The 12,335-nt window shown below is 45.6% G+C and overlaps 1 protein-coding gene across 1 annotated transcript in view; it reads left to right on the forward strand.

Moving 5' to 3' along the window:
• Window positions 1–12,335, forward strand: part of LOC110524944 (A disintegrin and metalloproteinase with thrombospondin motifs 19) — a 123,986-nt gene that overhangs the window by 89,318 nt on the left and 22,333 nt on the right. The window contains exons 18-21 of the mRNA XM_036976698.1: window positions 2,170–2,338; window positions 3,244–3,379; window positions 6,542–6,746; window positions 11,849–12,001. Of these exons, the coding sequence (XP_036832593.1) occupies window positions 2,170–2,338; window positions 3,244–3,379; window positions 6,542–6,746; window positions 11,849–12,001 (663 nt within the window). The remainder of the gene's footprint in view (window positions 1–2,169; window positions 2,339–3,243; window positions 3,380–6,541; window positions 6,747–11,848; window positions 12,002–12,335) is intronic.

The following is a 12,335-nucleotide window of genomic DNA, read 5'->3' on the forward strand; positions in this document are numbered from 1 at the left end:
AACCCTTAGTCCCTAACCCCTAGCCTCTAACCCTTAGTCCCTAACCCCTAGTCCCTAACCCTTAGTCCCTAACCCTTAGTCCCTAAACCCTAGTCACAAACCCCTAGTCCCTAACCCCTAGTCCCTAACCCTTAGTCCTTAACCCCTAGTCCCTAATCCTTAGTCCCTAACCCTTAGTCCCTAAACCCTAGTCCCTAACCCCTAGTCCCTAACCCTTAGTCCCTAACCCCTAGTCCCTATCCCTTAGTCCCTAACCCTTAGTCCCTAAACCCTAGTCACAAACCCCTAGTCCCTAACCCCTACTCCCTAACCCTTAGTCCTTAACCCCTAGTCCCTAATCCTTAGTCCCTAACCCTTAGTCACTAACCCTTAGTCCCTAACCCTTAGTCTCTAACCCCTAGTCCCTAACCCTTAGTCCCTAACCCCTAGTCCCAACCCTTAGTTTCTTACCCCTAGTCCCTAACCCTTAGTCCCTAACCCTTAGTCCCTAACCCCTAGTCCCTAACCCTTAGTCCCTAACCCCTAGTCCCTAACCCTTAGTCCCTAACCCCTAGTCCCTAACCCTTAGTCCTTAACCCCTAGTCCCTAATCCTTAGTCCCTAACCCTTAGTCCCTAAACCCTAGTCCCTAACCCCTAGTCCCTAACCCTTAGTCCCTAACCCCTAGTCCCTATCCCTTAGTCCCTAACCCTTAGTCCCTAAACCCTAGTCACAAACCCCTAGTCCCTAACCCCTACTCCCTAACCCTTAGTCCTTAACCCCTAGTCCCTAATCCTTAGTCCCTAACCCTTAGTCACTAACCCTTAGTCCCTAACCCTTAGTCTCTAACCCCTAGTCCCTAACCCTTAGTCCCTAACCCCTAGTCCCAACCCTTAGTTTCTTACCCCTAGTCCCTAACCCTTAGTCCCTAACCCTTAGTCCCTAACCCCTAGTCCCTAACCCTTAGTCCCTAACCCCTAGTCCCTAACCCTTAGTCCCTAACCCTTAGTCCCTAACCCTTAGTCCCTAACCCCTAGTCCCTAACCCTTAGTCCCTAACCCCTAGTCCCTAACCCTTAGTCCCTAAGCCCTAGTCCCAACCCTTAGTTTCTTACCCCTAGTCCCTAACCCCTAGTCCCTAACCCTTAGTCCCTAACCCCTAGTCCCAACCCTTAGTTTCTTACCCCTAGTCCCTAACCCCTAGTCCCTAACCCTTAGTCCCTAAGCCCTAGTCCCAACCCTTAGTTTCTTACCCCTAGTCCCTAACCCCTAGTCCCAACCCTTAGTCCCTAACCCTTAGTCCCTAACCCCTAGTCCCTAACCCTTAGTCCCTAACCCTTAGTCCCTAACCCCTAGTCCCAACCCTTAGTTTCTTACCCCTAGCCATGGATACTCAAATCTGGACCTCGAGTCCAGTTCCAAATCTGATTTGAATGTTTTACCTGGTAGTTAATTGTACTCACATGGTACCCCAGGTTTAAACCAGTCCCTTACTAAATTTGCAAGAATGAAAATCAGTGTGGAACTGGACTCGAGTTCCAGATTTGTGTATCCCTGGACACGTCATGTACATCTGGAATATGGTCGTATCTCCACCTTGACCTCCACATTGATAGGCTAGTTGGAATGTTTACCTATGAAATGATTTTCAGTCCACCTGCCTAGGGTGTAATATGGGCTGTGGTTTGTTACTGGAATTGGTTGACTGAATCCACAAACTTAAGGCAATAAACGTCAAACATTAGGCAAATATTAGACAAACGTTGAACTCTTATCCCCCTGACCCAGGTGCTGCTGTTTTTAAACTTGAGGCAATGACGTCAAACATTAGACAAACATTAGAAAAACATTACTCAAACGTTGACCTTATATAATCCTACCTGACCCAGGTGCTGCTGTTTTTAAACTTGAGGCAATGACGTCAAACATTAGACAAACATTAGAAAAACATTACTCAAACGTTGACCTTATATAATCCTACCTGACCCAGGTGCTGCTGTTTTTAAACTTGAGGCAATGACGTCAAACATTAGACAAACATTAGAAAAACATTACTCAAACGTTGACCTTATATAATCCTACCTGACCCAGGTGCTGCTGTTTTTAAACTTGAGGCAATGACGTCAAATATTAGGCAAATATTAGAAAAACATTACTCAAACGTTGACCTTATATAATCCTACCTGACCCAGGTGCTGCTGTTCAATGAGCAGAACCATGGCATCCATTACGAGTACACCATCCCCACAGAGGCTAACATGGAACCCCAGGGGGGGTTAGGACCGGGGGCCATGCCCAGCGAACCCCTCTTCATGTGGACCCACTCTGGCTGGGAGGACTGCCATGCCGTGTGTGGAGGAGGTAGGACCACCAACACAACCCCATTGACATTCAGCAGTAGGAGGTAGGACCACCAACACACCCCATTGACATTCAGCAGTAGGAGGTAGGACCACCAACACAAGCCATTGACATTCAGCAGTAGGAGGTAGGACCACCAACACACCCCATTGACATTCAGCAGTAGGAAGTAGGACCTGTGTGTGTGTGTGTGTGTGTGTGTGTGTGTGTGTGTGTGGAGACTCAGTCTCATAACGTATTGTATTAGGTATTAGCTGGATGAAACAGAGGCTGGGACAGGTTGAGTTAGCAGTCTGAGGGGTGTACTAAGGCTTTGAACCCTGGTGGTCTCCAGCTGGGAATTGAGCCAGGAGTGGACTTGTTGTGATTTTGACAGGATAGGTAAGAAATAGTTTAGAGGTAGGTGAGGCGGAGGGACACAGTGATGAGCGCGGCGGACCCCGGATTTGAACCCCAGTGTCCTGCGACAATGTTTTGCCCGGAGTCGGCAGTGATGTTTCATGATTAATGCTTACTATCTGACTGATCAATGATGTTAGTTGAGTACCAGGGAGAAGAGAAAGCAAGCAGTTTATTATGACTCCCTAGAGCTTGGATATTAGATAATGATCATCAATACAATCACTAGCCCAAAGATTGAAATGATTGATATGATTTATATTAACTATAGTTCAAACCTTACGTTACCACTCAGTAGTACATTACCTCACTCCCACTTTGCTTGAGTAAAGTAAGTAAGCCTTTTCCCATGCCAGAACGGCCCATAGGGCCTGTGTCCTGTTTCTGAAGAATGAGACAGCTTGATGTATCAGTACACCCCCTGAACAGGATGCAAGTCTGTCTCGGGGAATTGCTTGATCCCTTTTCCAATACTTTGTCGTTCATATTAGATTTTTCTTCTCCAGGAGAAAGAAAGACAATCGTCACCTGCACTAACATTGTCAACAAAACTACAAGTGTGGTGGACAACCGAAGATGTCGTCACCTGACCAAACCTGAGCCTCAAGTCCGCAAGTGCAATGAGCAGCCCTGCCAGACAAGGTAAAGATCAGCCCTGCCAGACAAGGTAAAGATCAGCCCTGCCAGACAAGGTAAAGATCAGCCCTGCCAGACAAGGTAAAGATCAGCCCTGCCAGACAAGGTAAAGATCAGCCCTGCCAGACAAGGTAAAGATCAGCCCTGCCAGACAAGGTAAAGCTCAGCCCTGCCAGACAAGGTAAAGCTCAGCCCTGCTAGACAAGCTCAGCCCTGCTAGACAAGCTCAGCCCTGCTAGACAAGGTAAAGATCAGCCCTGCCAGACAAGGTAAAGCTCAGCCCTGCTAGATAAGGTAAAGTTCAGCCCTGCTAGACAAGGTAAAGATAAGTGCTGGTACAATATGGATGGTCCTTCTTTCTCCCTTCCCTCTCAGGCTTTGTTATAGTTTGTCATAGTATGTGGTCCCGTGTGGCTCAGTTGGTAGAACATGGCACTTGCAATGTCAGGGCTGTGGGTTCAATTCCTACGAAGCGAATAGTATGAACATCTATGTACTCACTCTGGATAAGAGTGTCTGCTTAAATGACTAAACATTTTACCCCCAAAAATGGGGGAGGGGGGGGGGGGGAATAGTGTAATAGCAACATTCATTGAGAACAGACTTTTTAATTCTTATGGAAGAATTATGTTTCTATTGAGTCATATTGCACATGTAGCTCAAAGAGAAATCAAACTTCACTTCGCCATGCCAAAGTCTGGGATGCTTGTTAACAATGACAGTCATGTGTTCTTCTCATACTAACAGTCTTCCTCCAGCAAGTTCTGGTAGTTCCTGGAAATGGTTGTTCCACTTTAGTTGAAGCTACCTTCTGTAGCTACTTCTTAACACATTTATAGAAGTGTTCCATGATATACTCTGAAGTGCTGCCAACTCCGTCGTTAAAGGGGGAATCTGAGATTGGTACATACATTTTTTTTAAAACTTTTAAATTAATTATGTATAGCCATTGATTCTTAAAGAATATGACTAATTTTTTAATTTTTTAAATGAGCTAAGTTCAAAATTGTCGTACTCCATCAGAACCCTAAATATAAGCTTGTTTTACTCCAATGTTTTACTTGTCTTACTCTCAGTAGTTTTTCCAAAGAATGATGTGGTGGGCGATTTCTTGCTGTCTAGATCCCAGATTGCCTCTTTAATGCTGACGTAAACTGAGCCTTAGATCATCCATTGCATAATGGATTGAGGAGATACACCAAGTCACATTTGTTGACAGAAACCAGTACAAACATTTACATGAAGCCCACAAAGTTGTTTTGCCTTGATTATAAACGTGAATCGCAGCCCTTCTTCTCCCCGGGCCTATACCAGTACAGAACTTTATCTTATCTTCCTACAGATGAACACTAGACAGCTAGTCCAATGCAAGTCTAATGCTAGTCCAAGGCTAGTCTAATGCTAGCCCAAGGTCTAATGCTAGTCTGATTCTAGTCCAATGCTAGTCCAATGCTAGTCCAAGGCTAGTCCAATGCTAGTCTAATGCTAGTCCAATGCTAGTCCAATGCATGTCCAATGCTAGTCCACACTCGCTGCTGACATTTACATTCCACCACAATGCATCCCCTGGAAATCTTTAGACAGCTGGTCCAATGCAAGTCTAATGCTAGTCCAAGGCTAGTCCAAGGCTAGTCCAAGGCTAGTCTAATGCTAGTCCAATGCTAGTCCAAGGCTAGTCTAATGCTAGTCCAATGCTAGTCCAAGGCTAGTCCAATGCTAGTCTAATGCTAGTCCAAGGCTAGTCCAAGGCTAGTATAATGCTAGCCCCAGGCTAGTCCAAGACTAGTCTAATGCTATTCTAATGCCAGTCTAATGCTAGTCTAATGCTAGTCCAAGGCTAGTCCAATGCTTGTCCAATGCTAGTCCACACTCGCTGCTGACATTTACATTCCACCACAATGCATCCCCTGGAAATCATTCGTTTCTCTCTCTTATCTGTCATATGTATCTGGGGTATTACACTTCATCTGCAGCCGAGCAGTAAGCAGCAAGCTGTGAGCTTTCATCACCCTGAGCCGCGGATAAATAACATTTACAGTCCTGCCGTGCTCAACAACAACAAAAACCAGGCAATCAGATAACGGCAGAACAGACCACTGGATCTGTAGATCTGATGTCAGACAGGGATGTGTGTGTGTGTGTGTGTGTGTGTGTGGGGAGAGGGGTGATAGGTCAACAAGGCCACGTCATGTTCCTGTTTGGCCCAAGCAGACTTCCAGCTGGACCCTGTCCTCTCCGGCTGCTCTACCCTGATCGCAGTCACCGAGGGGAGGCTTGGATGGAGCATATCCACCCCACCTCCCCTCCTCCACCATCACCATCATCCACCAGCAGAACCAGACTCTCCCTGGTGCCTCTGCCTGCACATCTGTCACCCAGATGGGGCCACATTACGTCAGAACCAGCCTGGTAGCCTTCCTCTAGGGCTGTGCTTGGGCCTGGTTGTCTGTTTATGGGGCGTCATTAACACTGAGATGAGACACCCCCCCCCGCCGCACATATACACACACACAAACACACACACACACATACACGCACGCACACACACACACACGCACACATACTCACCATTCACGTTCCTGCTCCTTGGCTTAGGTTTCTCTGTTGAATGGGAATGAAGTCTGGTGGCCACATTGTTTACACAAAGCAGGAGGTTGTATGGTCTGTCTGTCTGTCTGTCTGTACATTGTGCGTACTGTGTGTGTGTACTCTGTGTGTGCGTTCTGTGTGCGTTCTGTGTGTACTGTGTGTGTGTACTGTGTGTGTGTACTCTGTGTGTGTCTGTGTATGTGTGTGTGTATGTCTGTGTGTGTGTGTGTGTGTGTGTGTGTGTGTGTGTGTGTGTGTGTGTGTGTGTACTGTGTATGTGTGTGTGTGTGTGTATGTCTGTGTGTACTGTGTATGTGTATGTCTGTGTGTTCTGTGTATGTGTGTGTGTGTGTATGTCTGTGTGTACTGTGTATGTGTGTGTGTGTGTGTATGTCTGTGTGTACTGTGTATGTGTATGTCTGTGTGTATGTCTGCGTGTACTGTGTATGTCTGTGTGTACTGTGTATGTGTGTGTGTGTATGTCTGTGTGTACTGTGTATGTGTGTGTACTGTGTGTGTGTGTGTGTGTGTGTGTATGTGTACAGTATGTGTGTATTAATGTGCTCTCTACCCCTCCAGGTGGATGATGACTGAGTGGACGTCTTGCTCTCGTACCTGTGGTAGAGGCTCTCAGAGCAGACAGGTAGCCTGCACCTTGCAGCTAGCCAACGGCACCCTGGTCAAAGCCAAGGACCGCGACTGTGCCGGCCCCAAGCCGGCCCCCAACCAGCGCTGCGAGGGCCAGGACTGTCTCACTGTGTGGGAGGCTGGCGTGTGGTCTGAGGTGAGGCCACACACACTCTTAGTTGTGACGCACTACTTACTCAATTTATTTTACATCAAGGAAAATATGGATTCAACTGCATTTGTTCTATGAATATTGTGTTTCAGTGTGATTTTACACATGTTCACTTTACACAAGGTGACCATGTGTCCCTCTGTAATCTACGGCTGAATCTCAACTTGAAAACTGGGCCACAGAGCCCTTTATCGAGAGACCACTTAGCTGATGTGTTCAGTAGTGACCACTAGTGTTCAAATTAGACTTAGCTGATGTGTTCAGTAATGACCACTAGTGTTCAAATTAGAGTAAACTGATGTGTTCAGTAGTGACCACTAGTGTTCCAATTAGAGTAAACTGATGTGTTCAGTAGTGACCACTAGTGTTCAAATTAGAGTAAACTGATGTGTTCAGTAGTGACCACTAGTGTTCAAATTAGACTTAGCTGATGTGTTCAGTAGTGACCACTAGTGTTCAAATTAGAGTAAACTGATGTGTTCAGTAGTGACCACTAGTGTTCCAATTAGAGTAAACTGATGCGTTCAGTAGTGACCATGGAGACAATCCCATCTGCCACCTGGTCAAATTCAAAATGTTCTAAACTATTGTGTAGCCAGCTACGTTATAAAATAGCTAACTTGAAGTCGGTTATGTTGCTAAGTAACAATCCTAAGATTCATGGGTAAAGTCTGCCAGCAAAGACACTGAGTAGATAGATGCCTCACTTGGTAGCGAGGAGAATTGAGGGCGTAGTGGAACCCTCGACAATTCGGCAGCTATCTCAATCGAGATTCCCTCTCATGTGGCTCCAACACGATTATGAACTTTAGTGAGCAAGAGTGCAAAAATAAAGTGGTATAAATGTTCGGCTCAAGATTCAACTCATTCAGAATGGGCAGAATGTACTTAATATACATTTAGTATATTCACATTTTGCATTACCACTTTTAAAATGTCTCACCAGAGTCCAAACTCACACAGACAGGACTATTTAAGCTAATATGCCAATGCTTATCCCCAGAAGCTTATGTAGAGAGAGGTTTTAGAGAGAGCCTAGCTCCCAGAATATTCCCCTTGGCACTCCACATAGAGGGGCTTACGCAATGATGCTGAGATTCCTTTGAGTTCTCTGTATAGCACCTGCACATCACTGGCTCAGGCCTTGCTGCCAGCATCTCCCTCTACCCCCATCCTCCCCTCTCCCTCATTCTCATGCTCCCTCCTTCCCTCCTACCTTTTCAGGGCCTGCTGGCAGCAGACTAAAGGAGCCCGGCCTCGACCAGTTCTCTAACAGTATCGATAAGGAGAAAATATCTCAATCGAGATTCTCTCTCATGTGGCTCCAATTTCTCATTTTGAAGATTTTCGTTTTCTCACACATTGAACACTGTTGCTTTTTCTCGGCCCCCGTCGAAGTAAGTTTACGTAAGAAGTCGATGAGGGAAAATCCTTCTGTTTTGATAATGCAGTTGATGAAAGGCCGTTAATCCTATCAAAGGGGAGTAAATTGATTAATCGTTTTATGGGTAAATGAGTTCATAGCTTTCTAGTATTTGTAGTGTTTGCAGCTGTGGGAGTGTGTGTTTGTGGTTCCCCTGTTTGTAGATGAGTCATTCGGTAAAAGTCAAGGTTACTCTAGGTTTAGACTTAGCTAATGCCCTGTGGACAAACACAACCTCCACTCATAAAACTCTAGGTAAAGACTTAGCTAACCCCCCCTTTCCCCCAGACAAACACAACCTTCACTCATAAAACTCTAGGTAAAGACTTAGCTAACCCCCCCCCCCCCCTTCCCCCCAGACAAACACATCCTTCACTCATAAAGCTCTAGGTAAAGACTTAGCTAACCCCCCCTTCTCCCCAGACAAACACAACCTTCCCTCATCAAACTCTAAGTAAAGACTTAGCTAACCCCCCCTTCCCCCCAGACAAACACAACCTTCACTCATAAAACTCTTATGTGCTGGAGTGTTTATGCCAGTGCATGTTCGCTCCCCGCTTTCCCCTGACAAGGAATTACAACACAATAGAACTGAACTAAAATGGTCACAATTCACCAGACCATAACCCATTTGTAATTAACCTGGCCTAAGAAACATGAACAGGTAGCATTGTAATAACCCTAAAATACATGAACAGGTAGCATTGTAATAACCCTAAAATACATGAACAGGTAGCATTGTAATAACCCTAAAATGCATGGTCATACATTGGGCAGGAGGTTAGGAAGTGCAGCTCAGTTTCCACCTCATTTTGTGGGCAGTGAGCACATAGCCTGTCTTCTCTTGAGAGCCATGTCTGCCTACGGCGGCCTTTCTCAATAGCAAGGCTATGCTCACTGAGTCTGTACATAGTCAAAGCTTTCCTTAATTTTGGGTCAGTCACAGTGGTCAGGTATTCTGCGGCCTCTCTCTCTCTCTCTCTCTCTCTCTCTCTCTCTCTCTCTCTCTCTCTCTCTCTCTCTCTCTCTCTCTCTCTCTCTCTCTCAATTCAATTTCATTTTAAGAGGCTTTTTTTGGCATGGGAAACACATGTTTACATTGCCAAAGCAAGTAAAAGTGAAATCAGACAATAAAACATTTTTACAGTAAACATCACACTCACAAAAGTTCCAAAAGCATAAGGACATTTCACATGTTATATTGTGTTCAGATGGTTAAAGTACAAAATGGAAAATAAATAAGCATAAATATGGGTTGTATTTACAATGGTGTGTGTTCTTCACTGGTTGACCTTTTCCTGTGGCAACAGGTCACAAATCTTGCTGCTGTGATGGCACACTGTGGTATTTCACCCAATAGATATGGGAGTTTATCAAAAATTGGATTTGCTTTCTAATTCTTTGTGGGTCTTTGTAATCTAAGGGAAATATGTGTCTTTAATATGGTCATACATTTGGCAGGAGGTTAGGTTAGTTTCCACCTCATTTTGTGGGCAGTGTGCACACAGCCTGTATCCTCTTGAGAGCCATGTCTGCCTACGGCGGCCTTTCTCAATAGCAAGGCTATGCTCACTGAGTCTGTACATAGTCAAAGCTTTCCTTACGTTTGGTTCAGTCACAGTGGTCAGGTATTCTGCCACTGTGTACTCTCTGTTTAGGGCCAGTCACAGTGGTCAGGTATTCTGCCACTGTGTACTCTCTGTTTAGGGCCAGTCACAGTGGTCAGGTATTCTGCCACTATGTACTCTCTGTTTAGGGCCAGTCACAGTGGTCAGGTATTCTGCCACTGTGTACTCTCTGTTTAGGGCCAGTCACAGTGGTCAGGTATTCTGCCACTATGTACTCTCTGTTTAGGGCCAGTCACAGTGGTCAGGTATTCTGCCACTATGTACTCTCTGTTTAGGGCCAGTCACAGTGGTCAGGTATTCTGCCACTGTGTACTCTCTGTTAAGGGCCAGTCACAGTGGTCAGGTATTCTGCCGCTATGTACTCTCTGTTTAGGGCCAGTCACAGTGGTCAGGTATTCTGCCACTGTGTACTCTCTGTTTAGGGCCAGTCACAGTGGTCAGGTATTCTGCCACTGTGTACTCTCTGTTTAGGGCCAAATAGCATTGCAGTTTGCTCAGTTTTTTTGTTAATTCTTTCCCATGTGTCAAGTAATGATATTTTTGTTTTCTCATGATTTCGTTGGGTCTAACTGTGTTGGTGTCCTGGGGCTCTGTGGGGTCTGTTTGTGTCTCTCTCTGTCTCTCTTTGTCTCCCTTTGTCTCTCTCTCTCTCTCTCTCTCTCTCTGTTTCTGTCTCTCTGTCTCTCTCTGTCACTTTCTTTCTTTCTCTCTCTCTCTCTCTTTCTCTCTCTGTCTCTCTCTCAAACAAGTCAAATTGACTGTGAGTCCTGGGCCAGCGCAACCGACCTCCTTTCCTTCCCATCTGTAAAAAGACAGGTTTGTAAAATGGGGGTGAGGGGATGGCCTACCCTCCACCCTACAAAGAAAGAGAAGCTGCTCCCCTCCAATACCTCCCTCCCTCCCATTCTAGCATATGATTTAATGCTCCCCCTGTCTGAGGTTGCGGAGCAGACCATAACTCACCTGGGGACGGGGGTTGCTCGGGAGGGTCTAAAGCGAAACATCTGCCAACACCAGGGGGGTTTTTCGGGGCCTGGGCCGAGAGGGCCAAGACTGACAGTGAATGTCCTTGCCTTTGATCACCCCTCCTTGGTCCAATCCTCCAGGCAGCTGTGAACACGTAGGGGCAGAGGAGAGAAAAGGGGGAATTTGAGAGGAGATGTGAAAAGAGAGGAGAGAAGGATGAAGGGATAAAGAGTGACGTGGCTTGATAGATAGGCTACAGGAAGAAGTTGCCCCCCCCCCCCCCACCAGACTGATCTGGAATTAGCTCACACTAAATCAGTCCTGTAAGCAACCCCTCCTTGGCAGGAAGTAAAACTGACTCGAGTTCAGTGCCTAGAGGTAACATTCAAGTGCACTGCCTCGTGGCTGATGGGGTCATCCCTGTCAGACTCTCTAGCTACCGAATATGCCCCGACAGATTGAAACAGTGCCTCTGATCTAGAAAAACAAAAAAATATCCACTGATATAAAAAGGTATTGACAGTCAAAGGCAATATGGCAGAAACCTAACCTTTGACCTTACAGTAAAAGGGAGGGGAGACAAGCATAGAGCCATCAATTATCACATTATGACAGCCATGCTCCTTTTGGAATAAAATGTATCTTTCTGGAACGCTGTGTTTGCCTTGCAGCATTGTGTTACAGAGGCAGGTGAAGTGCGTTCTGTGTGGTTCATATGTTGAATTTATCCAAACATATACGTCAAACTGTATGTGTAGACTGCTTGGCAGAAATGGTAGCAGAAAGGTGAATGTTTAACTTTTGTTGCACAAATAACCAGATGACGCTGTCGGTGTGATCAAGGCATCAGATCATCCTAACCCCTTGACCTTGTCTGACACATCCAAGATACCGACATACTTAATGTGTAAATGAGTCCAAAATGGCACCCTATTCCCTACATAGTGCACTACTTTTGACCAGATACTACGGGTTCTGGTCAAAAGTAGTGCAACGCAATGCTGCTAGGCATTCTCATTGGAAATGAATTTACACTGACTCAGCCCAATCCATCAATCTCTGTGTTGCAGTGCTCGGTGAAGTGTGGGCGGGGGGCGCGCCATCGGCTGGTGAAGTGCACCAACCCACGGAAGAAGTGTGACCTGTCGACCCTGCCCCGTGAGACAGAGGACTGTGAGGACTACTCCAAGTGTTACATCTGGAGGACAGGAGACTGGGCCAAGGTGGGTACATAGAGATATAAAACTACTACTACTTCTAATTATTACTACTACTACTACTACTAATACGAATACTAATACTACTATTATTACTGCTACTACCACTACTATGAATACTACTACTTCTACGAATACTACAAATACTACTACTAATACTAATACTGCTAATATGAATACTACTACTACGAATACTACAAATACTACTACGAATACTACTACTACTAAGTACTACTACTACCACTATTACTACTACTACTACTACTAATTACTACTACTGCTACTACTACTACTACTACTAATTACTACTACTACTACTACTACTACTACTAATTACTAC

The sequence above is a fragment of the Oncorhynchus mykiss genome, chromosome 5 (genome assembly GCF_013265735.2).
Source record: "Oncorhynchus mykiss isolate Arlee chromosome 5, USDA_OmykA_1.1, whole genome shotgun sequence".
Classification (NCBI taxonomy): domain Eukaryota; kingdom Metazoa; phylum Chordata; class Actinopteri; order Salmoniformes; family Salmonidae; genus Oncorhynchus; species Oncorhynchus mykiss.